We start from the raw sequence: 26,983 nt of genomic DNA, 5'->3' as shown, positions 1-26,983 counted from the left end.
GGAGTGGCTTGTGCCCTTTTTAATATTCGAAAGTAATTGGAAGGCAACTAACACCTTTTCCTCGTCCACCATTTCCCGAAACACATCCAATAACATTTTGAGATAGCCACTTTGTTCAGCATAGTTGATTTCCAGATAGAAACTATATTTTTGAGGAGGACACTCCCCCACAGCCCTCAGGGCAAGGGTTGTAAGTTATGTCCTGGGGGCATATAAGGTTTTTATAGAAAGCGTTGTCTTAGAAACTTCAAAAAGGGCTTATTCGATTGGATATCCAAAGGGCTAGTGCTCTTTTTAATAGTCGAAAGTGATTGGAGGGCAACTAATCCCCCTCTCACGCCCACCTTATCCCCTAACACATCCAATCAAAATTTTGAGGTAGCCATTTTGTTTAACGTAGTTGAAAGTTCTGGAAATTAGGTCTTAGAGGATGACGACCACCCTAACACCCCTTAGGGTAAGGGTTTTAACTTATGCCCTGGGGGCATGCAATGTGTTTATAGAAAGCGTTGTCGTTTCAAAAAGGGCTCATTCGATTGGAAATCGAAAGGCCTAGTTCCATTTTTAATAGACCAAAGTGATTGGAAGGCTTGACATTTTTATAGTACAGATCGATGTGGGTATAATGTATTTTTTGTTGTTGTTGTTTTTTAGACCAGGGAAGTTCGTATCGAAGGATTTGTCGAGGTAACTTCAAAAAGGCCTCATTCAATTGAAAATAGAAAGGGCTGATGCCCATTTTAACAGTCGAAAGTGATTGGAGGGCAACTAGCCCCCCTCCCACCCCGCCCCGCCCATCATCCCCCCAAACACATCCAATCAAAATTTTGAGATTGAGATAGCCATTTTGTTCAGCGTAGTTGATTTCTGGATAGAAGATATGTTTTTGAGGAGGACACTCAACCACAACCCTCAGGGCAAGGGTTTTAAGTGATGCCCAGGGAGGCATATAAGAACGATGTTGGCACAATCTAATATTTTTTTTTCTTTAGAGCAGGGCACTTCGTATTGTTTTTCCAGCTCTAATGTAAATTTAATATTTTTTTCAAACTTGTTGAAATGGTTGGAAGAAACAAATTTTCAACATGTTGAAAGAAAAAAATTTAAGAAATTCAATCCATGTTCACAAAAACACAAAACATCGTCCATACACCTACCCCAGAAACAAGGAGACAGACGAAAACACTGAATAGCGGACATTTTATAGAATCAAAAAATATATTAGCGAGGATTGGACTTAGAAGAGCGTCCATTGGTAAACCGAAGACCTGTTGATAAGATTCTCCCCTAAAACTGAAATAAAAAGAATACTTGTTTACCAACGAGACCAATTTCATAATGACTTCGACGTCCATGTATGCCAAAGTTACATCTTGTATCAATTCAAGATGTTTTTCTATTTTATTTTTTAATATGAATTCGCATTTTTTAACATCATAATTTGTGTACATAGATACAAAATCAAAACTACAGAGAATTGTATTGCCTTCATGTGACGATTTTTTAATTTGTTTACAAGATCAATTGAAGTTTTTAAATAAGGCCTTTGATTCCTCAAAAGCCGACGAAATGCTGTTGACAACCGTTTTCCTAATTTCGAAACTGGTGAATGAATAGTTGATACAATAGGGCGAAGAGCATTATTCTTGCGGATCTTAGGCAAACCATAAATTTTCGGTGCTGAACAACCTCTATGAAAAAAATTATTATAAAATTGAGGCGTTAGTTTTGAGCGGCTTTTGCGTACTTCTAATTCATGTCGTGCTTCTTTCATGTATTTTTCTGTGGAATCAAAACCCAGTTATTTGTACGTAATATCATCTGAGATAATAGCTTTGATTTTTTGTTCGTAATCACTGCTATCCATTATGACGATTGTGTTGCCTTTATCATATTTGGTGATGATAAGGCCTTCATCTTGTTTTAGGGGTGTTAGGGTTTTTACGTCATTTCTGGTGGTACTATTTTCAAGTTTCCCCTATCAAATCTATTCAAATGTTTCACAATTTTGGCTCTAAGTTCCTGTGGGGCTACAACTTTATCAGTAGAGGATATAATACCAGCCTCCACCTTGGAAATTATTTTAGAATAAGGAACAGATAAAGGAAAGCAAAATATCGGCCCTTTCGCCAAAATTACTTCTTGCTGAATAATCAAAGACTTGGCTGAAATGTTCTTGATAGCAGGACCAGGACAAAAACGAGGACAAAAGGTATCAGAATCTTGGAACCTCTCGAATAAAAGTCCATTTAATTTATCAGCCAACCGAATTTTTGAATGGTGATAATTATGATTAAATGACTTGATAGCCATGTCCTTGATATTCCAGAACATTTCCGACGGAAGATTATTGAAAAACAAATTCTCATGATAATTCATATGTCTAACTAAATTGAAACGTCTTTGTTTTTATTCGGGAAGTACATGGTTTAAAGCTATGACACATAATTTTCCTTTAATTTCATTTCATTTTCAATACCAAAGTGGGTGTTTAATCTAAAAGATTTAGGAATGATTGCTTCTTTCTTGCAGTGTTTTAAAAAAGCTTGCTGATTAATTAGATTGGCATGTTTTTTACGAGAGAAAAATAAAAATTCACTGACGCAGATAAGTTTTGCCCGTACGCTTGACGAATATCAAACAGTTCGTGGTAACGAACTGTAAGTAAGGAGCGACCCGGCTCAATGGTAACCGAAACTCTAGAAAACGGTATTTTGATACAAATAGATACACCAAAAGAATCAGATTTTAATGCTGATTTCAAATATATAAGTTTCATAAAGTTTAATCCCACCAATCAAAAGTTACGCGCCTGAGAAAATTTGGCTGATTTTCGAAAAAAGGGGGGAAAACCCCCTAAAAATTATAGAACCTTAATGAAAATCACACCATCATATTCCGCGTATCAGAGAACCCTACTGTTGAGTTTTCAAGCTCCCATCTACAAAAATGTGGAATTTTGCATTTTTTGCCAGAAGAAAGATCACGGGTGTTTTTATTTGTTTTTTTTTCCCAGGGGTGATCGTATCGACCCAGTGGTCCTAGAATATCGTGTGAGGGCTCATTGGAATGGAAATTAAAAGTTCTAGTGCCCTTTTTAAGTGACCAAAAAAAATGGAGGGCAACTAGGCCCCCTCCCACGATAATTTTTTTTCCAAAGTCACCCGATCAAAATTTTGAGATAGCCATTTTGTTCAGCATGTTCGAAAATATTATAAGTATGTCTTTTAGGATGACTTAATCCCCCAAAGTTCCCGGAGGGAGGGCCGAATGTAATGAACTTTACCCTATGTTAACATATAGTATTGGTTATTGGGAAGTATACAGACGTTTTCAGGGGAGATTTTTCCTGGTATTGGGGGGGTGGGTGGGTTGGGGGTTATGTGGGAGGATCTTTCCATGAAGGAAGTTTTCATGGGGGAAGGGAAATTGCTATGAAGGGGACGCAAGACTTCCCACCATTATTTAAAAAAAGATCAGAAATTAAATATAAAAAAAAAGTTTTTCAACTGCAACAGCAGCAACATCAAAACTTTAAACGAACAGAAAATATTATATATATGATTGGGTTCACCCCCTAGTCAATACCTTGCTCTTTAAGCCAAAGATTTTTTAGTGCTTTCATAAGAGCTATTTATTCTAATGAACGACCTTTGTGATTAAGCGGTCATTTTTAAAGAATTGGAACAAAATTCGAACTTTAGCTTAAAGAGCAAGGTATTGACTAGGGGGTGAGCCCCCTAATATACGTATAAAAATATATGAATATAGAAGTTCGTTACGTAAGTTAATTCATAAGTTACGTATATTTATTACAAATAAAAACCTTCGTAAATAAAATGAAACAAGTATCGAGATAGCCATTTGACCAAATAAAAGTAAATTAATTTGCACATTTTGTTTTAATTATTCAGGTACGGTGAGCCAAGATCAAAACCTTCATTTATTCAAAAACGTTCAGAAATTAAATAAAGAAAACAAGTTTTTTTAACTGAAAGTAAGGAACGACGTTAAAACTTCAAAAAAACAGAAATTATGCCGTACATGAAAAGGGCTGTCCCTTCCTCAACACCTCGCTCTTTACGCTAAAGCTTGACTTTCTCATAACTCTGTTTTTTTTAACAATGAAAAACTTTAGCGTAAAGAGCAAGGCGTTGAGGAGGGGACAGCCTCTTTCATATACGGAATAATTTCTGTTCGTTTTAAGTTTTAATGTCGCTCCTTACTTTCAGTTAAAATAACTTGTTTTTTTTATTTAATAAGATCTAAAGATGAACTGGCCAGCCATAACAAAAAACACAAAGAAATGAATGTAAAGACGACAACCGGGTCTATGGCCACTAAATGAAAACGAAGAAAAACTACAAAAATCAAACGAATATTTCACCCGTATCTTTTCTTCAGCGTAGAAAAAAAAACTAAAACTAAAAAATATATATCAAACTAAATAAACTAACCTAAAATATGTAATGTACGATAACTGGATTAAAATTTTAAAATAGCAAATGAACTAGGAATACATTATTGCGACATATTTTTATGCAAGGTTTTTGTTGCATGCTATTCGCTTAGGTTTATTGCTTTAAGTAACTCCTGGGACATTTTGCAATACTTTATTTTTATTTTTGAATATGGGTTCATTTTTTAGAATAATATCATCAGTAGGATCAATGTTTATATTCTCAGTATCTCTATTTATTCATAAACTTGCAAAAATATGTTTTTTTACTTATAATGCTTAAAGAGCCCATCGAGAGAAATCTTTATCATTGGAAATGGCTGTTGCCTACTCGAACTGCACAAAATGGTCCGAATTAAAAAATATTATATGTTCAGCTAAAGCTGAAGTGAAACTATCAGGAGGTTTTGTATTTTTTAGATTATTATCTGTTGGATTCCGGTTTTCAATAAGCATTCCACAAGTTGCCGGTGTGTTTGACCAACGTAAAATTTTCCGTTAGAGCAAGGAATGCTATACACTCCACTTGTCAAACTGTTACGTGTTGTATATTTTCCATTATTTAGAAAGCTACTCAATGGTCTGATTGATTTAAAACAAGTTGATGTATTATGCTTAGAAAAAGTCCATTTAATTTTTCCCCAAGAATTGGTATGTCAGACTAGATATTCCTGATTGAAAGGTACGCATATGAATTTATCTCATATAATTTCATTGCAAAACACAGTAAAAAGCCATATTAAGAGATAGTTTTGAGAGCTTTCATTCGAAATTTCCCATTTCTTTGAGACAAGACTAGGCATTCTTGAAAGAAAGGCAAATACTTTAATCGTATTTTTCTTCGTATCTTGTATAATTTCGTTGACAAATACAATGAACTGTCACATTAAGAGGTATTTTTAAGAGCTTTTAATTGATGTTGCCCATTTCTTTGAGTCAAGATTAGGAATTCCTTATTGAAAGGCCTACATTTGAATTTTATTTTTCTTCGAATCTCGTATAATTTCGGTGCAAGAAACAGCGAAAAACCATATTAAGAGGTATTTTTGAGAGTTTTTTAATCGAAATGCCCAATTCTTTAAGCCAAGACGAGGCATTCCTGATGGAAAGAAACACATTGAATCGCAAATATTTTTTTACAAAATTTTCCAAATTTGGATATACAACAATATCCAAAATTGTTCTTACATACTTCATAATACTTCACACAAAGTACAAAACAAAAATGATCCTTACAAAAATATAAAATAATTTTCACAAATACAAAATACTTTCTACAAAATTCAATATACCTCTTACAAAATGCAAAATAACTACTATAAAATACAAAATAGTTCTTATAAACAAAAAATTCTTATAAAATACAAATAGCACTTACAAAATTCAATATAGTTCTTACAAAATACAAAACAGATCTTACAAAATTAAAAAAAAGTTCTAAAAATATTCAAAATAGTACTTACAACATCCAAAATAGTTCTGACAATATAAAAAATACTTCCTACAAAATACAAAATAGTCTATACAAAGTACAAATTAGTTCTAAGACAATACAAACTAGTTGCTACAAACTAAAAACTTTTAGCACTAACAAATTGTTTAGCACTGCTCTTGTGTTAGGGCATTCGTTCCTGAAGCAAATTAAAAAAGTTATGCTTTAGATTAAACAGCGACGATTGGATGGGGGGCATTGCCCTTTAAATGCAGGGTATCTTCATCTAGTTTTAAATTATTTTGTGACTATTTACTTTGGAAAAAAATATTGTTTTTTATTTGCTTAGAAAATAGATATGTTCTGCCCGAATGAAAAAGTTTGAGTATTAGTCTTTTTGTTTTCTAAGACAAAACCTAAGGCCCCAGACTAAAGTATGGATGAAAGAAGATTAAAAGACTTGAACCAGAAGCAGTGCAATGGCCTTGCGTCGAAACATTACAGTACAAAATTAAATGTTTTAATTTCTCTAAATTCAAACATTCCTAAATAAGTATACTAAGTTTTTCTGTTAGGTTTATTTAATGACCGTCTAGGTTAGAAAATATTAAGAATGTCGAAATTGTTAATTCAAGTTCCGTTTTTTTTTGTTAATGTGACTGTCTAGTAAGTATGGCATGTAGGCTATGCATTGTTCAGAGAATATTCACACTTTTTTTCTTGGTAGTAACAAAATCACCTAGTTTCCCCTCAGTACTACCAACAAATCTGAATTCTAAATCAAACAACTATATTGATGTATCACTTGCACGTAAATAGAAATAAATTGACCTCTTTACCATTTCCGTTAATCCTTAAATTTGTGATTTTAGATTGTGATTCTTTATTTAGCTGGGATAAAGAATGCGATTTTAGGGCAGGCTACTACCAACTACTGTGTATTTTTGGCTTGAACTACTTTAAAATGTATTCTCGGTCTTAATCTGAGAGGCATACTTAATTCCTGAGATACTGTTACTTAGTTAAACGACTTGAATGGATGTCACGTGCTCAAAAAGCTATCTGTTTGTGTACTGGTTATATGCTCAAAAAAATTTCACTATAGTCAAATTATATCCTAGAAAAAAAGGGTACTTATGTAGAAACCGGCAAGTGTATTGCGGAAAACATATACGCATTACCTGGTAATTATATGAGACGCTGTATGAAGATAGGCATTACGAAGGGTTTCTCACTCCGAGGACTATATTTAAACTTTAGTTTTTTGGGGTTTAGGGGGACTAAAAGGTACCTAGGTTGGGTTAAGTTAGGCTACGTATTTAATATATGCTATGCTTTACCCCCACCCCCTCTAATGTGCAAATATATAGCCCAAATTTCTGTTTGAACTATTAAATTTTCATCTTCTTTTGTTTTATTTCATTAGCATTAACGAAACTTCACTTTTCGCGTACTTACCATTTTCTACATTAGTAACAAAAAAGTATTGGTGCTAGTGCAGAACTACTCCTCCTCATAACGAAACACTATAAAATTCTGAAATGAACTTTATCATTTCTAAAATACTTACTAGTATCTTTCCTAAAAACGCAGCACTTTAACCCCCACCCCTAATGCGCTAAATTATAGCTAACATTATATGTTTACCTATCATTTTCCGTTTCTTAATTTCGGCAATGTTGTTTTTTTGCAGCTAAATCGTTTTGAGTGACACATAGAAAAATGTATGAAAAATACATAAATTAGGCTATATATTTGCACAGTCGAGGGGGGGGGGGTAAAATAGAACTAATCGCTTTTAGGAATGATATGTGACTATTTATGATTTTTTAAAGCTGTTTTGAGATTTTTACGATTTTTTCTTCTGAGGAGGAGTAATTCTGCATTAACTCCGAGCAAGGCCGTATCCAGGGAGGAGGGGGTTAGGGGGTTTGAATCCTCGCGAAATGTTTGTCCGACTCATAAAAAAACGTAACAAAGATGAATATAAGCAGATTTTTGATGCGTTTTCTATTTTTTTGTACCCCCCCTCCCAAAAAAAAATCCTGGTTACGGCCCTGGCTCTGAAGTATATGGTCTAAAATGTTCTAGAATATTTGTCATTTAAGGGCGCTAGTGTCTTTGTTGTTCAGGAATTTTTTTATGAAGATTTCAAACTCCAAGTCAATTCCATGCTTTATAATTTTCACATAAATAATTAATTAAGAATTTGAATTTTTCCAATAACATCTTACCCTTTCCAAATTCCTCCTTAGAATATTGGCTTACTTCCTTAAATTATTTGCATTGTAAAGATTTAGCTTTATCGGATGCTTATTGTTGGCTGCAAACAGTTTTTCCCATTTTTCTTTCTTTTCATTTTGAGTGTTTTTAATTTATGGTTCCCTTTGTGTCTAATTTATAGCAATATACTCTGGTTTGACTTATATTTTCTTCTCTAAATTTCATTCTGTTTTCGTCAGATTACTTTCTAAATCGAACAACTATTTCCAGGACAGCCGCAGTGCAGTCAGTGTACACTTTCATTTCTTTGTTGGGCGAAAGGTGGTGTTAGTGGAGGGGATTGTGATAGTCCTTCGTGGCTCTATTCATGCTGTCACAAAGACCTAAAACGTGCTGGAAGACCTTTTCGACCAACTTTCCGGTTTTTAGAAAGTAGCGAGGAAGATAGTGATGAAGATCAACGGTTTGAAAGAAATGAAATTGGTAAGATTTCCTTATTGCAACAAAGGGAGATAGAACCATTATCGAGCATTTTAATGTATAACATAAAACAAAACATGAAAGGGCCAACTTTTAATATCATACCACTAACGATCCAGTCGAAAGTTTCAAAAATAATCTGTAGTTTTTGTTGTATGCTTGAATTTCACTTATTAAAGCTACCTTTCTAGAAGAAATACACAAATATAAAGGCAAGAAAGGGATAGAACCGAATATAACGGTGGTAATTTTCAAAACTGCAGCCAAGTTGACAATGTTTTTATATAAACGTTAATCTTTAATTACTACTGCTTTTATATGAGATGTTTACATACATTAAGAAAAATAAGTGATATAGCTTACGACTAAAAAAAGGAAAATAGCAAAGAAAACCTGAGAAACTTGATCTAAAATCGATTGGCCACCTAGAATTCGCATTTCTCACCATTTTGACCCCTTGTGTAAAAAGTTGATCAGCCAAAATTGATGTTTTCTTCCACGAAAAGGAATGAGTAATTACTTTGCTGCTGTGTAGTCTCTTGTCCAACAGTTCGTGGTAACGAGTTGTGAGTAAAGAGCAGCACGGCTCAAAAGTAAGCGAAACCCTAATAAAACAGGAATTAGACATCGGTAGACACATAAAAAATCGGCTTATATAAGATCCATTAAATTTAGTGTTACGAACCTGCGAAACTTTGCCGGATTTTTGAAAAAGGAGGGAAACAGCTCCTTCAAGTCAAATAAAAATTACAAAGTCGTTAAAAGTCTTAATAAAAATAGCAACATCAGATTCAGTGTGTCGGAAAACCTCATTGTAGAGGTTTCAAGCTCCTCTCTGCAAAAATGTAGAATTTTGTATTTTTTTTTACCAGAAGAAAGATCACAGATGCATGTTTATTTTTTTTTTCCGGGGGTGATCACATCGAATCAGTGGTCCTTGAACATTGGGAGAGAGCTCATTTGAACGGCAATTAATAGTTCTAGTGTCCTTTTTGAGTGGCCAAAAAGATTGGAGGGCAACTAGCCCCCTTCCCACGTCCTTTCCCCAAAAAAATCGTCCAATCAAATTTTGAGATAGCTATTCTGTCCAGCATAGTTGAAAGGTCCAATAACTTTACATTTGGAGATAACATGACATCCTACAACCCATGGGGAAAAGTCTTTAAGTTATTAAATTTGCCCATTGTTTTTAGGTTTAGTTTAGTTTAGTTTATTCACGAATAAATACAGATTTGAAATAAAATACTCTAATTACCCCTCGAAAGGATCCATGGCCAGGGATACAAGGGGGAAATTTGTATGTATAGTATATGTTATTGGGGAGTTTGCATACATTTTTCGGACTGGGGGATGGTGAACTTTCTTCTGGGGGGATTGTACACGGGAAACATTTTTCATAGGGAGGGAAGTTTCTTGGGGGTGAACTTTTCAGGAGAAATTTTACACAGGGGGAGTTTGACAGAACTCATATGCAAAGTTCTTTTAATTGTCCTACTTTCTCTTTTGCGACTTAATTTTACGTGTGGAGATGATAAAAGTAATTGTCTAGAGTAAATTTTCACCGGGATTGAATTGTCTAGAGGAGATTTATGAGGGGAGGTGGGATAAAAAAAACAAGTTTTTTTCAACTGAAACTAAGGAGCAACATTAAAGCTTAAAATGAACAAACATTCTTAGTACATGAAGGGGGTTGCCCCCTCCTCAACACCTTGCTGTTTACGCGAAAGTTTGAATTTTATCGTAATTCTTTAATAACGACTCCTGAAACACAAAGGTCGTTTGATTCGAACTATAAGAAGCTTTTTTTAAGTTGTAAAAAACTTAAGTTGTAAGTGTGAAGAGCGAGGTATTGAGGAGGGAGAAACTCCCCTCATTTGCGTAATAATTTCTGTTTGTTTTGACTTTTTTAATGTTGCTCCTTAGTTTCCGTTGAAAAAACCTGTTTTTCTCTTAAATCTAACTACAATAAAGGGACACTATGTGTCGTTATTTCCGTTCAGATGAGTCCCCTCCCGAGATTTACGAGCAAAGGTTCAGTAACGTCATCCACAGGAAGTAAGGAACAGAAGAAGATACTCCAGTTCTTTTTCTGCAGAAAAGGGATGCTCTTTGGATGAGTAGCCTTAAATCTCCAATTGAGGATTTTTGAAAACTTCAAAGGCGTACTTGTCATTTACATAAAAAAAATTTACGACAAATCCGGAAGTTTTGGGCTCCTAATCGTGAAAAAAATCGTTTTGGCATCATTAAAAGTAATATATCTTCTTTTTGTTTAATTCTGCCAGAGCTATCATTTCCATATGATTTTTTTTATAAATTTCGGCTTAAAACTTCATTTTCAAGTGTCACACGGCACCAAAAATAGCGCTCTTTGTTGCCATTTCTATAGTCGAAAGTTTGAGAATCGAACAGAAGCGTTATTGTAATCTCTATGGTTGAAAACAATTAAATGGAGGTATTCAATCCGCCCTCTGGTATTTTCACCTCCCAACCCCCTTAGTAAGTGAAAACTAAAAAGCATGTGTTGAAAAGAACTTAATGAAAAATAAAATTACGATATTTTTTCTGTTTCATGGAAATAACTGAATTTTACCTGTAAAGATACTGAGCTCTTTTGATAAAAAATACACATTTCCAGTATCTTTTAAATTCATGAAAGAGATTGCGCTACTGAAGTCTCGTGTTTTACCACTGAACCAAAATTTTGGCTTATGTCTGTGAGTAAAAATTTCCAGATTGCCAATTGACTTAAAAACTATTTAAAACTAGTATGTAAAATTTCTCCTTCTCTAAATACCTCCCCCCCCCCAAAAAAAAATCAAGTGTTTCTTTTTAAAGAATAAAAAACAATAAAGTACTAATTACAAACGTAAAGTTTTCCTGATGGAAGTAACGATAAAAGTTGAAACTTACAACAAACAAAAATATTGTTTCACAGCTTATGTGACATATCTGCAAAACTAGGTCTAATAAACGAATTATTTTTCTCTATATTTATAGAATTTTGAAAAACTCGTACTTTAATGAAAAATATATGACGGAAAAAGGAATTGTTTTAGGAGCAAAAAAGTCTTTAAGTAACCTGCAGAAAATTAAAGACTAATTTATAAGGCTCTCGATAGTTCTTTACCGATCCTACATCAACGTTTTTTTTGTTACCGATTTAAATTCTCCAAAAGCAACTCAACAAAAAAGAACCGTTTTATTTTCATAACTGAAAAGTCATTAAGAGCCTACTAAACCGACAAACTTCAAGTCAACTCATTGAACTCATAAGCCATATTATCAAAAAATAGTAACATAAATCTTTAGCCTGACTGAGGAAATGCAATTTAGTATTATGTGAAATCAAAAATTGATAAACCATAATATAAACTGAAGAAGTCCTATTTTTTTTACTAATTTACAGAGACTCTCACGCTGTGATACAAATTCTGAGGTTAGATCGTCAATTATAAACCTTACACAGAAATCCTCACTTAAGATTTAACTACAAAAATCTATAAAACACACCAAATTAAGTGAATTCAAATTATATAAAAACATCCTAAAATGCCTTGTTTTATCTATTCTAAAAGATGTCTAAAGCCCTTTATATTTCTACTCTACAAATATAATATAATGTTTTTGTTTTCAAGAAAGTGCCGAAAGTCTTCACATATAGGGAAATATGATGAGTAAGTTTATGTGAGCTAGTTTTGTAGGTACATGCTGCGTATACTATAAAGGAATAATTTTTCTTTTTAAGTTTCACCTTAGATCTTTACTCCGATCAAATAAAAAAAAAACAAGTTTTTTCAGCTGAAAGTAAGGAGCAACATTAAAACTTAAAACGAACAGAAATTATTCTGTATATGAAAGGGACTGTCCCCTCCTCAACGCCTCGCTCTTTACGCTAAAGTTTTTCATTGTTTAAAAAAAAAATAGAGTTGTGAGAAAGTCAAACTTTAGCATAAAGAGTGAGGCGTTGACGAGGGGACAGCCCCTTTCATATGCAGAATCATTTCTGTTTGTTTAAGTTTTAATGTCGCTTCTTACTTTCAGTTAAAAAAATTGTTTTTTTTTATTTAATTTTTGAACGTTTTTTAATAAATGCAGGTTTTGATCTTCGCTCCCTAGTCAATTCCTGGTTCGCTCCCTAGTCAATTCCTTGCTCTTTAAGCGAAATTTCGAATTTTGTTCCAATTCTTTAAAAATGACCCCTTAATCACAAAGGCCGTTATTTAGAATAAATAGCTATTATGAAAGTACTAAAAAATCTTTGGCTTAAATAGCAAGGTATTGACTAGGGGGTGAACCCAATTATATATATATATATATTTTCTGTTCTTTTAAAGTTTGATGTTGCTGCTGTTGCAGTTGAAAAACTTGTTTTTTTATATTTAATTTCTGATCTTTTTTTAAATAATGCTGGGAAGTCCGGCGTCCCCTTCATAGCAATGTCCCTTCCCCCATGAAAAATTCCTTAATGAACATATCCTCCCACATAACCCCCGACCCCCCCCCACTACCAGGAAAAATCTCCCCTGAAAACGTCTGTATACTTCCCAATAACCAATACTGTATGTTAAAATTGTGTAAAGTTCATAACTCTCAGCCCTCCCCCCGGGAACTTCGGGGGATTAAGTCATCCTTAAAGACATACTTATAATATTTTTGAACATGCTGAACAAAATGGCTATCTCAAAATTTTGATCAGGTGACTTTGGGAAAATAATGAGAATGGGAGGGGGCCTAGTTGCCCTCCATTTTTTCTGGTCACTTAAAAAGGCCACTAGAACTTTTAATTTCCATTCCAATGAGCTCTCCCACGATATTCTAGGATCACTGGGTCGATACGATCACCCCTGGAAAAAAAAACAAAAAACAAACAAACAAACAAATAAACACGCATCCGTGATCTTATGTCTAGTAAAAAATGCAAAAGTCCACATTTTTGTATATAGGTCCTTCAAATGACTGAAGTTGGGTTTTCTGATAAGCGGAATATGATGGTGTTATTTTTATAAAGGCTCTACAATTTTTAGAGGGCTTTTACCCTTTTTGTCAAAAACCACCCAAATTTTCTCAGACGCGTAATTTTATATGGGTGTTTAAACTTTATAAAACTTATATATTTGAAATCAGCATTAAAATCTAATTCTTTTGATGCATCTATTTGTATCAAAATGCCGTTTTCTAGAGTTTCGGTTACCATTGAGCCGGGTCGCTCCTTACTTACAGTTCTTTATCACGAAGTGTTTGATAAAAAAAGACAAATTTTGATGCATGCTCAGGTGCTCATCATGTCGGTGCTCAGGAGATCAATTAAGTAATTTAGATGATACGATTGCATACTGGGTATAGATAGGATCACTTATTTCAAAAACCCCTTTGCTTGGAAATTATTAGTCAATAGTGTAAATAGAAGAAAAATGGGAATACATATTCCTTATATACTATCTCACCCCCCCCCCACTCCTTCTAAGAGTAACACATGTAAAGTCATTTGAATGAAACATTTTTTACTGCTGCAACTTTATTTCTGTTGCGAAGGGAAATTGCGGAAAAAATTCCCAGAGGCTCCACCCTTCGAAATACAAACACCAATTTGGAGATTGGAGGGGTTTCGCAGTTTCTCTCTAGATTTTGAACATTTTTTTTTTTGTATCATCGTTTTGAGATACAAAAGATAAGTGGGCTAAAAAAGCCCACACCCTAGATTTTCCAAAATACCTTTTCTGTCTTAAAAAAAAAAATCGAAAAAATTCCTGCCTCGAGAACATTTTTGTGATATAATGCTGCTGCTTCAAAGTCCTTTTTAGATTTCCCAGGGTACCAGAATTACAAGCTCCTCTGCTGAATTTAGAAGCCTTTGGGTCTCGAAATAAAACTACTGCCCCGATTTTAAATATTAAAAAGCACCGACCCGGGTACCTAAGAGCCGATTTTAGTTAGAACCTTGTCATTTGTGTTGGGCGACGCTATAGGAAAGAATATGAAGTTTTCTTCATCTTAATAATACAAACCCATTTTTACAGGTCCTTTCAGAATTAATCCAGCGCATCCGCAGTTTTTGAGACATTTGGCGGCCCCAGCCCGGAATAAGATCCCACGAGGTAGGAACCAAATTATATTTTATCTACATATTCAATTTTTTTTTGTCCTCTAATACGGATTCAATGGTTTATTTCACAAAAAAGTAGATATTATTCTCAACATTTTCATTTTTGCTAAGGTATAGAGAAAATCTTTCCTTTCTTTCTATCTCATCTTCTTTGGGTTTGTTTTCTTTTTCCTCTCTTTCCTTTTCCTCCTTTTCTGTTCGCATCCTTTTTTTGGGGTTATTTTTTCCACAATTTTAATTGTGTGTATCTTAGCCAAAAAAATAATTCCTTCAATTTTGTTCTTGGTTTGTTCAGTTAAGGAATCTGCACCAAAAAAGAGCATTTTCTAGATGTTTTAACAATAGGAAATCACTTTTAGGTTGAGGACTTGCCCATTGGGTACAAAAACAGTTCTAATTGTTAAACAAAAATTCCTTTGTTAGTTACTTTTGTCTGATAACATGAAATTTCATGTGTTTGAGGGAAATCCAAGTGGGGCAGTCTGCAGCAAGGGCCTCTGCATCAGACAGAAAAATTTTAGCTTGGTCCAGCATATTCCCAAGACTATCACTCCACCGGAACTGGGGTCTTCCTCTTGGAAGTTTCCAGCCACTGCTAGTTGGTTCAAAGTCGTAAAGAATCCGAGCCGGAGTGTCGGTAGGCAGTCGCAAAAGATGTCCTAACCGACAAAGTGTCCCCTCGGCAACCAGGTGTGATAAGGTGACTGGGAAGCCATACTACGTAGGCGGTCGTTGCTGACAAAGTCTGTCTATCAGATTCCCTGGATTGTCCGAATCCACTTAGATTTAAGAGTGTTGAGACGGCACTGGACAGCTGCAGCTGTAGGCCAAGTTTCAGCTGCGTATATCAGGATCAAATAGACTGACCCTCCAAGGATCTTCATTTTGGTGGCCCGTTTGATCATTGACTCCTTCCAAATATGACTCAGTCTACCGAAGACAGCAGAGACCTTGGCTGCGCGGGCAGCAACTTCATTGTCGATGCAGCGATCCGATATAGAATTATCGGCGTCTGACGTTGGCTGCAGTACCATGACTTTCGTCTTCTTCCAGTTAATGAAAGTCCTGTCCTGGCAGCTTAACCCAGAAGTGTCTTTAGAGCCATGAGCAGCTGTGACTTGGAGTTGGTGACTAGTGCTATGTCATCAGCAAAGTCACAATCAGTGAGAACTGTATTCCCATACTTGAATCCAAAGCTCAACTTCTGGGTTGTGCAATTCATAACATGATCAGTAATGCAGTTAAATAGCTCAGAAGCAACTGAACAACCTTACGTGACTCCTGTTCTTATTGGAAAGAACGCGCTAAGTCTACCATTCACTTGCGCACAGATTTCTGTCTCTTGATGGACGGCCCTGAGTAGGCGTATATATTTTGACGAAAGGCCAGTATTAACAAGGATATTCGATCAACTAGGATATTCGATCACATAGAGAATTACGATCAACTGAGTCGAACGCTGCCTTGAAATCAACATCAGCAATAAAAGCCTGCTGAAGTTCGCTTTCCCGATGATTTGTCTTATAGAGAATATCTGCTCTGTCGTTGATCGGCCAGGCATAAAACCAGCCTTTTCTACTCTCCGCTTTCGTCGGAGGTGTGCAAAGCATCTCTGTAACAAAACCATAGAAAAAAGCTTGCCTGATGCCGAGAGGAGCGTTATCCCTCTATAGTTCTTGCACTCCCTCCTGGAACCTTTTCTCTTCCACAGTGGTAGGATCACTCCCATACGCCAGTCTTTCAGGATAATCTCTGAGCCCTAATTATCAGATAAATGTCCTATTTATAGCTTATTATTATTTCCTCTCTAAACCCATTGTTTGACCCCAGGCCCTATTATTATTATTAATTATTAGCTAGGTGTCCTTTTATCCATTTTTTTTTTTAGCTCTCTTTAAACCCATTTTTCCATTTTCTTGGCTGAAAATACTTAGTGTCTCTGATTCGCTTATTAGTTAGCTTATCTGTCTGGCTAGACGGCAAATTCTGACCAATTTAGCCTGACGAGTTAGAAAAATCGATTATATATATATATATATATATATATATATATATATATATATATATATATATATATATATATATATATATATATATATATATATATATATATATATATATATATATATATATATATATATATATATATATATATATATATATATATATATATATATATATATATATATATATATATATATATATATATATATATATATATATATTAAAACTTCAGGTTTAGGGATTTTTAAGTGACATAAGGCACTTCATGGTGGCTTTGTCAAGTTAAATATATAAAAAGCATGATATATTATATATATGTATATACAGTCGACTCTCGATAATTTTACACTCGATAATTTGAATCTCTGGATAATTAGAACTTCTTTTGCGTTGTCTTGAAAAAGACTTGATAAATTGAAAAAGAAACCCCTCGATAATTTGAATTCATAATAAGGGTATCTTGCTTGGTAATACTCTATGTAAATATATAAATTCTGCTGGATAGCATTGATAAAACTGAGAATGTGAAAATAACATTTTTGACTTCTTTGATTTTGATTGACAAGGCCTGGAAAAATGTCAGTTCTATCACGCACATAGCTGCTTCAAAAAAGGGGTTTGCTAAGGAAATAGAAAACCCCGCACGGTTATCAGAGCCACGATATTTAACGGGATTAATCATGGTTGCAGCGGCAGCTGCAACCTAGTAAAGAGCGAACCACGGCCTATGGTAACCAAAAATTACAAAACGCGTTTAGAAAAAAACTACCTAGTGAAAAAAAATTCCATCTGACACTGATTCAGGAATGATAACTAACATCATAGAGAGATGCTTAAGGGCTCATTAGAAAGTTGTTTCTCACATCTACATGCTTTTTATAAATTCCATCATCTTGAAGTGCTATATGGCACAAAATGGTACATTATGTGCCATTTCTCAAGGGGTGGGGCTAGTGGGCTACAAAAATATTGTAGACAGATGTTTGATAACTCAAATTAAAAATATTACTTGAAATTATGTTTTATTTATAAATTCTATCAAATGTAATTGCCAAATGGCACTAAAAATGATAGTTTTGACGCTATGTTCCATGCGGGATAGATATGGATCAGTGGACTGCCAGACTTCCTTAGAGAGACATTTAATTGGCTGATTTAAAAGCTATTGCTCATATCTACGCAAATTAAATCAGTTTTGCCATTCGTAGCTTCTAAATAGCACAAAAAACAGCACCTATTTTGCCACTTCTTAAGTTGAAAAGCTTTGAATTATAAAACGGTACCATTGTAATAATTATGTTCCAAAACCCTTAACTGGAGATTTACAAGGGACCCTTCTCGTATACTCCCCCTCCCAGCCCCCTTAGTAAGTCTCATTATTCTGTTGGGAGAATTTACTATAAACTCTTTAAAACGGTCAGAATCAAAAGTCAAAAATCATGTTTCGGAAAAAATTGCCTAGTGGAAACAAATTGCTATCTGACACTGGTTGAGGAATGGTGACTATTGTTTTTCTTCGTCTCAAAAGTAAAAGTTTATTGCGAGAAGAAATTTATGATGATTTCGAAAAAAAGCCTGAAACCCCTCGAAAATGGCGTCAGATCAAAATAAAAATCGTACCATTGGGATCACCATGGTCGAAACCCTTTTACAGAGAAATTACAGTCGATCGAAAGCTTTCTAAGCACCAAAATACAGAACCTTAGTATTGAACTCTTGGGCGAGAATCTGAACTCAGAACTGATGCTGGCTATTCAGCAGTCAAGTGTCAAGTGTTTCCGGCTAAACCCAAACTGCTTCCCGCTAATATGGTTATTTGACTTCAGGTATGTGTAAAGGGTTTTGTTAGAAATAACCTCATAAGCCTCAGAGGAGGCTGATTGGCCTATATGAAGCTGTATAGGCTGGATTTCTATATGGCTTGTGAATAGGGACAATATCAATGAATGTCTACTCCCTTGGGAAGGATCTCGAGCCAAAGCCGAGCCGGAAAGTTATGATAGATGGTCAGTTAGTTCCCCATTCGGCACTACAGTGCCAAAGGAAAACGGCTCAGTGCTTTAGGACAACGCTTCGTTTATCATCTGACTAATTAGATGTGAAATGCGAAGATGGAATGCAGCTATAACAGCTACATGGTCGCTTGGCTTTTTGTACACACATTCTTCCTCTATGATGTATGCACTGGATTAAAGACGCTTATTCATTACTTTGGTCCTTGAGTTGGCCCTGCAGCGTGGTGCTACAGCTCAGTTCGAACTTTGGGTTTTGCATTACCAAGCTGAGATCAAACCCACTGATTTTTGAGACCACAACACTGATTTTTCCCCCCTCTAGGAAATTTAAACGTTATCCAATTTATATTTGCAAACTTTGAGTGTCACCTATCTTATATCTGATTATTGTTAATTTAGATAGCACTAGACTTCCGTGTTTTTTTTTGTCCACTGCCTAACGTTTGTGTAAAATATTTCAGCCAATTAAAATCAGCTTTTGAAACATTAGATGCGTAAACATTGCCCACCCTGGAAATCCATTTTTAAAAAGAAATTTTTACAACTACCATAAAAATAGCTATACATACGGGATAGAATTTTATAGACGTGATAAATAATCAGAAGATTCGTTTTCAAAAAGAGACGAATAAATTTTTACTGTTATGTGAACAACATTTTTCCCTGCTCTCGAAAATGAATCCTAAAGCGAAAAACAGGATAAATCCTGTGAAAGGACTAATAATGGTGAGGACAAGAGGAAACCAATAGTAAAACTAGCATAAGCCATGGGCCTTTTTGGGATTAGGCCAAAAATACGTCATAAGAAAATAATAGGAGAAACAAAATTACAAAATTTCTATATGTAGAAAAAAATGAATAAAATATTTAAATTATTTGTAAAGCCATTTTCAAAGTCAGTATTTTGACAAAAATAACTACTACTACTGCTAACAACTCACCGCAGCACCAAGCCGCCTGAGGCCAACACAGCTACGCACGCTTCTCCTCCACCCCAATCTATTCATAGCCTCCCGCCCACGAAGTTCCCATTTCCTTTAAATCTTTCTTTATGACGTCTTCCCACCCCTGACGGGGACGACCTGCTTTCCGTTTAGCCCTAGACGGTTTGCCGAAAAGAACAATCTTCGGCCATCCTTCATCCGCACAACGTGCCCTAGCCACCTCAACCATTCTTTCATTATATCCCTAGAGAGCAGTATTGAACCACATTTTTCGTATAGTCTATTGTTTGAAATACGGTCAGTCAGGTGGGTACCCAAAGCAATCCGTGAGTGATATCTCTGGAAAACATCTAGAAAATCTTCATCTGATTTTCAGAGCGCCCTTGCTTCAAAACCATATCTAACCAGTGTCATTACTGTAGATTATAAAATTGTTAATGCGTCATGCAGACTAACCTTACTGATCTTCCAAACTTTTTTTTAACTGTGAAAAAAACATCCTGAGCCTTGGCTAATCTGCTTTTAACATCTTTAGTCCTCCTACCATCTTTACTAATAATACTACCGAGGTAAGTGAAGCTGCCCACCTGATATATCTTTTCATTACCCAACGTCAACTTTTCATCTTCACTTATTCCTAGCCTTAGTAACTAAGTAAGTAAGTTTATTTATAACCCGCAATATAAAATAAATGCGGAGTAAAAAAAACAAAACAAAATAATATTATCCATAAGGAAATAATAAGAAAAACTCAACATAAATAACATAACAATGTTTATAAATCTCTAATCTGAAAAAAAATAAGTGAGGGGGTCACTGGCATATATCTTCCTTGGAGTATTGGTCCTTAAGGTCCTTAGCGATGTTGTCAAGCAGCACTAGAGGGTTGATAAGTCCAAAATGAGAAATAATCTTGTGATTTCTGTACCATAAAGGTAAATATAGCAGGAATTACAATATTCAAAATATTTAACGTTTACAATATTTAAAATAGCCTCTCCTTAGCTGAAGACGGTCTTTTTTTGCGCATTAAAGGCTGAAAACCGGAAAGAAAAAGAATTGAAGGAGAAAAAAAAACTATGGTAAAGTTTACATAAGCCTCGGCGGCTGTACCTCCCTCTATTAAGCGAGATTTTACCATATAAGAAGCGAATACACTGCCAGGGATCGGCCGCAGTCACTTTTTGTCACTTTTGTCACTTTTTTTGGACCTGTCACTTTTTGTCACTATTTCTGTCATTTTGTCACTAAAGTCACTTTTTCAACTTTTCCGACCTATTTGTTTTGGTGAAACAGTATGTTATAGTCACAGCATAAAGATCTAGCAGTAAGTTTACCGCAGATAATTTCACGCTCTTCATTCTCGGTGCGTACAAACAGCTCCTCTCATTTGATCTGCCATCAGCGGTCCAATTACCCTGGAACACGTATTTTGGCAGAAACTTTCTCAAAATGCCTTTGAAACCAACTTGAGACTTCGAAACCTACTTTTAACTCCTAAAAACATCTAATAATAACATTGCGCTACTAATTACCGATTTTCATATATGCATTGGAATACATTAATTTAAAATTAGTTTATGCAAAATTTAGTGTTGCAACGTTGAAGCCAAGTTTCACGTTCAAGAGAAATCTGACTTGTCTACCCGTGAAAAGATCTAATGTCGCTTATGTTTATACGTTCTCTGGAGCACTCGCACCTCGGTCCGGGTTTTTATAATGGGTGAGATAGGGAAAGATAATACTGCCTATAATTTATATACTGTGGTTATAGTTGACTGTCGACTGTGGCATAATTCATGAAAAAGGTAAGTCTTTTTTTAATAGTTTGGACTGTATTTCAAGACGCACAATGTCTATGGCTGTGATAAACGTGGTTAGTGTGTGTGTGTGTGTGTGTGTGTGTTAAAATCTAGGCTCTTGCAAATAAGATGTTTGATTGATTTAGTTCTACCGTACCGTAACTACCTATGGTTTTTTTCAGGCCGTTGGTTCACTTAGCATCCATTCTTGCCTGGTTGCTTAGCAAACGGACAGTTAGGCCGAGATTCCTTCTTGATGTTTTCAGTGTTATCGAGTTTCTTTGATTTTAGACCATTTCCTGCAAAAGGCATGCATGCCCACAGGTCTGAGGATGTCAAAATGTAAGATTGAATTCGTGTTTTCATTGATTTTGTCAGTTTGTATTAGCTTTTATGTGTTTTCAAATTCCGTCCTAAAACTCATTCCTATTTCAGGTCGCTGTAAATAATGGGCAGGACAAAATTTCTGAAGAGCTGGCTCAGTAAGGAAGACGGCGCTGGGCATAAAGTGAAAGAGTGGTGCACAAAAGGGAGTGACAATGACAGCTCGTTCTATTAGAAAGTTTGTAAAAAGACACTCAGCTGCCAGAAAGGGTTCCAGGCTTTTCTTCAACATACAGCCGCACAAGATCACAAAAAGAATGCTTCTGTCATGTTAAACCAGCTTCAGTTGAGACTCACTGCATCAGCTCCAACCGGAAACCACCCAAACTCACAGAGTGGCGATAGAGTATCACAAAAGAATCTAGAAATGCTCTGCAGCGTCAAGCAGCGAGATGCAGCGTCAAGGGTGGAGATAGTTTGAGTTTTAAAGACTATTGCTAGTTCTTTTGCTGCAGCTTCGTGTGATCATACTGCCGAGGTGTTCCGAACAATGTTCCCTGATGCCGTACCAGAAGGCTTCTCGTTAAATGCTAAAAAAATGACATACTAGTTGACGGATGCTATTTATCCGTACTTTCGAGAAATTCTAGTCAATGATATCCAGAAATCTGATTTTGTGCTAGAATTTGATGAAACAACGAACCATGGTAGGGTAAAAGAGCTCCAAATAAGAGTTCACTACTGGTCAAAAGAGCGGAAACAGTGGTTACTCGGCATCTTCAGACATATTATGTGAGACATGCAACCAGTGAAGATCCGAGTAAGAAAATCCTGCAGAGTATTGAAGACGACAGACTTTCACTTGAGAGATTGCTGATGCTTGCAAGTGATGGCTCAGCTGTCAATAAGAAAGTCTGGTCAGTTCAAAGGCCTATTGAATATCAGAACCTGCAACATTCATGCAGTGCATAATGCATTCCTGAAAGGGCTACACGAACTCGGGGAGGAGTGCTCTGATATGATCATGGCTGTTTACCGCTTTTTCAGCGGATGGCTAGCTTGTTCTGACGATTTCAGCCAGTGCCAACGGAAAGTTATAGTTCCTCAGCATAAGTTTGTGAAGCACGTCCCCACGAGATGGCTCACCATAGAGGGAGCAGTAAGCCGCTTGATCGAACAGTGCCCTGCATTGATAGAATATTTCCTAGAGTTTGTGCCAAAGAAAAATAATCTGAAGTACCTGATGTCAAATGCAAAATATTTGAAAATTGTAAGTTGGCTGAAAAAGCAAACAATGAAAGTCGAAATTGAGTTCATTGTAAGCTCTGCAGCAACTTTCACCGCTTTTACTAGTGTATTTCAATGACAGGAGCCGTTAATTCATATTGTACACTTTGAGCTGAGACGGCTATGCACAGTTCTTTTGGGGCAGATTGTGCCGGCTGATGATGTCAATCTCCGGATCCTCGGTGGTTTTGAAGGCTTAGATAGTACTGCAGATGTTTACCTACAGCGATCCTTGTGTAATGAAAGGGTCCTGGCTGCCCTGGATTCTTCGAAAGTTTTTCTGAAAGACAGGAATTTTTTTCCTGAGAATCAGGAAACATATCAAAGCTGCCGTACAGTACCTGCTGACAAAATGCCCTGTGAACAACGAGTTTTTCCAAAGCCTTGCCTGCCTAATCCCTCCCAGTCCAGATTTCCAAAGAGCGAGTTGCAGTGATATCCTCTACATCGCTAGAGCACTTGAGACAGACATCGAGCAAGTCCAGGGAGAAGCATTGTTATTACAGTCAGATCCCGTGCCACCACCCACGGAGAGTACTCGAATCGATAGCTATTGACAAAAGTTCTGGAACTTAAGACACCATCTGGTGAAACCAAATATCAGGCCTTAGGTCGGATCGTCCGGGCAGCTCTGTCGCTCTGTCATGGAATTGCAGACGTAGAGAGAGGATTTTCTCGGTCAGCTCTGCTGATGACTAGCCTTCAAGCTTGTACAGAAGAGCAGACATTGAATCCTAAGGCTTTTGTTACGGATGCGCTCCGCGACTATGAGAACAGACCAGAGCGTGTGCTGATCACAAAGAAGCTGCTTTGTCTGCCTAGATCAGCTAGAGCCAGCTATGAACTATACCTTATTGAGCGAAGACAGGAAGAATCAGAGAGAGAGAGAAGCTTGAAGTTGAGAAGAAAGATGCTGAATAAGAAATCCAGGAGATGGTGCGGAAGAAGCAGAAAATAACGGACCTAGATTCAGACATTGTACGAAAAAAGAGATGGTTTAGCAGAAGAAGGAAATAGGTGACACCCTTCTAGAGCGGCAGGGGAACAGTTGAAGAAAGCTTTGGAAGAGAAGGACTTCCTGGACATTGGTCTTGCTCGTAGTATGCTGGAAGTAGCATTAAAAGCTCGCTCCGTAGAAAGGGAGGGGGCAGATGATGCTGAATCGGTTGAAGTACTTGTTCTGAAGAGAAAATTCGAAATAATTGATCGCCTTTCGAAAAAGTCAAAGAAGTGATGACATAATATCCTGTGATTGCTTATACCTAGTCGTGGCGGAAGCTTGTTTTTCAATAACTGAAGTTTTTTCTTTACCGAAGTTTAGTTTTCGTTTCTAGTACCCTATTCGAAGTCGTACGTTTATTGAAGTTATCGTTTTGTGTAAGTAAATAAAATCAGTTGAAGAAAAAACAGGGATTTCAGCCTTTCTGTCCGTATCTTCTCGGGCTCTCATAGGCCAGTGATGATCTTACGGTAGTAATTGGCCTCCTTGTAATCCATCAGCCTATGCTCTGACGGTTTCTGAGTAGTCACTTTTTGTCACTTTTTTGGTGTCCTCAAGTAACTAAAGTCACTTTTTTCGCGCACCTCGTCGCGGCCGACCCCTGCACTGCAGAGCACTAGCAACCAGAGACGAGCATGTAGTCAAAAGTGTATCCGAAAAAGTAATCCCAAGCAATTTCCACTTTGAGACACACTTGAGTAGTATTGTACCCACATGTAAAGGAGGAGCTAGTTTAGAAATATTAAAACACAGGAACTCACATTTTTAAGCATTTATAGAAAGCCCAATCATACTCAAAGCGTTAATGAGAACCTTTAGATTTTTTGTGAGGCCTGACCTATTATGACTAATTAACAGAACATTATCAGCATAGGTAATGTGACTAACAGCAGTATTTTCGACAAACACATTAGAAGATAGCAGTCGCAAACACTCCGCAAGCACAGTTTTAAAAATATATGTAGACAGCAAGCCACCTTGCCGGATTCCCTTCTTTACTAAGATAGGTTCGGATGCATCAGATGTTCATATTAACTAAACCAACGATCTGGACGGCTAATACTGTAGAATCTAAGTTGTAGAATGATCGACACCTAGTCTTACTATGTAGCGAAGTACTTGCAAATGTATAATTTTGCAAAAAGCATCCGAGATATAAATCGAGTAAAATTAAAGTGGCCTCTTTTTCGTTTTTGCCAAGACTAGCAACTGACCAAGTATATGATGGACTTAAGAACAATTAAAACCGGCTCTGAACCCAACTTGACAATCAGAAAAATCACATTTTGTCAAAACTTCAGGCAATACGGCATACTTGAACAGCTTGCTAATGAAGCAGGTCACTGTAATTGGTCGATAACTGGAACACTGATCTGCGTCCTTTCCCTTCTTCAAAACTGATGTTACAATTCCCGAAAGAAAACTATCTGGAACTAAGGACTGTACTAAGCACATCTGGAATAAGAGCTGAAGGTGTGTTAATAATAAAGGACACTTAATGGTGAAATGATTGTAACACTGACCATCCATGTCAGGAGCACTTGATTTCTTAACACTCTTAATAGCCCGATAGAGATCACAACTAGATATTGATAATATATGGACTTGCCGAAGAACTCAAGGAAGAGTATTATGCAATAAGGAAGAAAACATGGACTGGATAGAATGTTTAAATGTAGAAAAAACACAAGTAAAATGAGCAACAAAATCACTGATTTTGATAATCGAAACGGTAGCAGGCACACACTTGCTGCTAATAATCACGTTGGACCAAGACTTCCGATCCGAGGGGCCATCCAAACCATTCAGGCGGGCTTGACGCAAAGATCTAAACTGACGCATCGCATTTTGCTTAATTTTAAATACTTAACCAGACTTGGGCCGATCACAAGCAATTCAAAGGCGAAGCCAAAACTTCGCACTTTGTTTAGCTTTTTTCACTTCTGGGCACACATTCAATAATGGTTTTCTGGTACCAAATCTAACACGCTCAACAGGAACTGAAACTGAAGCAGCTGCCTTCAAACAATGTACAATCTGTTAATAGTAACAATTTAAATCGATCTTAGCTGTCGATGACCTTACAGAGGTTTGTAGAAGGTGAAAAGCCACTTCCAGGCTTGATAATAACGAGCAAAGAACATACAAATTAACTTCAGAATTTACTCGTTTCCAATTTGGCTTAACAAACCATTTATTATGTAAGAAAAATGGTTATAAGCCAGTAGAGCAGACGACTCAATTTTACAAGTTAAAGGCAAGTGATCATCCTCAATTTTATCATCCAATACAATGACAGCAGGGATCACGAGAGATCCACTTGAAACTATAATATGATTAAGGTTTCATTTAAAACCATCGCGGTTATGAATTTAGGTAAACTGTTTATCTTTATTGACTAACTGATAGCCGCTTGGCAAAGCATCAAAAAACAGGTCACTTCTTTCAGATTGGGACAGAAGATTGGCATTGATATCACCAGCCACAATCAAAATTAATCCCTGAGTTGTCACTCTTAGCAGAACAGTCCTGAGTCGATTACAAGAACCCGCGAAGACAGATAGGGAAGAAATGTTCTTTCGATTGCATGGCATATAGACATTGAGGAGGACCATATTACCGCATTTTATTGCCAGTAAGTTATGATCAGAAGAAATAAGCTCAGATTTCTTAGTGAGGCGAACTAAAGTTGCAAGGCCCCTAGAGGGTCGACCGCGCGTTTTTTTAGCTTCCCGTACAAATGTTTGGTGGGTGGGTGACCGTTTAAGAGTATCTGTATTGGCTTTAGTTAGAAAATGTTCCTGTAGGAAAACTATATCATAATCAAGAAGCTCATCAATAAGAAGATCTTTGTCTTTGGTTCCGTTGATATTAAGTGAAACAAACTTTTTTTATCCTTATTCAGAG

At 36.2% G+C, this 26,983-nt stretch overlaps 1 protein-coding gene across 1 annotated transcript in view; it reads left to right on the top strand.

Moving 5' to 3' along the window:
- LOC148942645 (trypsin-1-like) overlaps window positions 1–26,983 on the top strand; it is a 118,369-nt gene that overhangs the window by 54,341 nt on the left and 37,045 nt on the right. Inside the window, exons 3-4 of the mRNA XM_089102153.1 lie at window positions 8,385–8,597; window positions 14,615–14,692. Of these exons, the coding sequence (XP_088958279.1) occupies window positions 8,385–8,597; window positions 14,615–14,692 (291 nt within the window). The remainder of the gene's footprint in view (window positions 1–8,384; window positions 8,598–14,614; window positions 14,693–26,983) is intronic.

The sequence above is a fragment of the Artemia sp. Qi Xiang Cuo genome, chromosome 16 (genome assembly GCF_049724085.1).
Source record: "Artemia sp. Qi Xiang Cuo chromosome 16, ASM4972408v1, whole genome shotgun sequence".
NCBI lineage: Eukaryota > Metazoa > Arthropoda > Branchiopoda > Anostraca > Artemiidae > Artemia > Artemia sp. Qi Xiang Cuo.
This window is presented reverse-complemented; position numbering and strand designations above follow the sequence as displayed.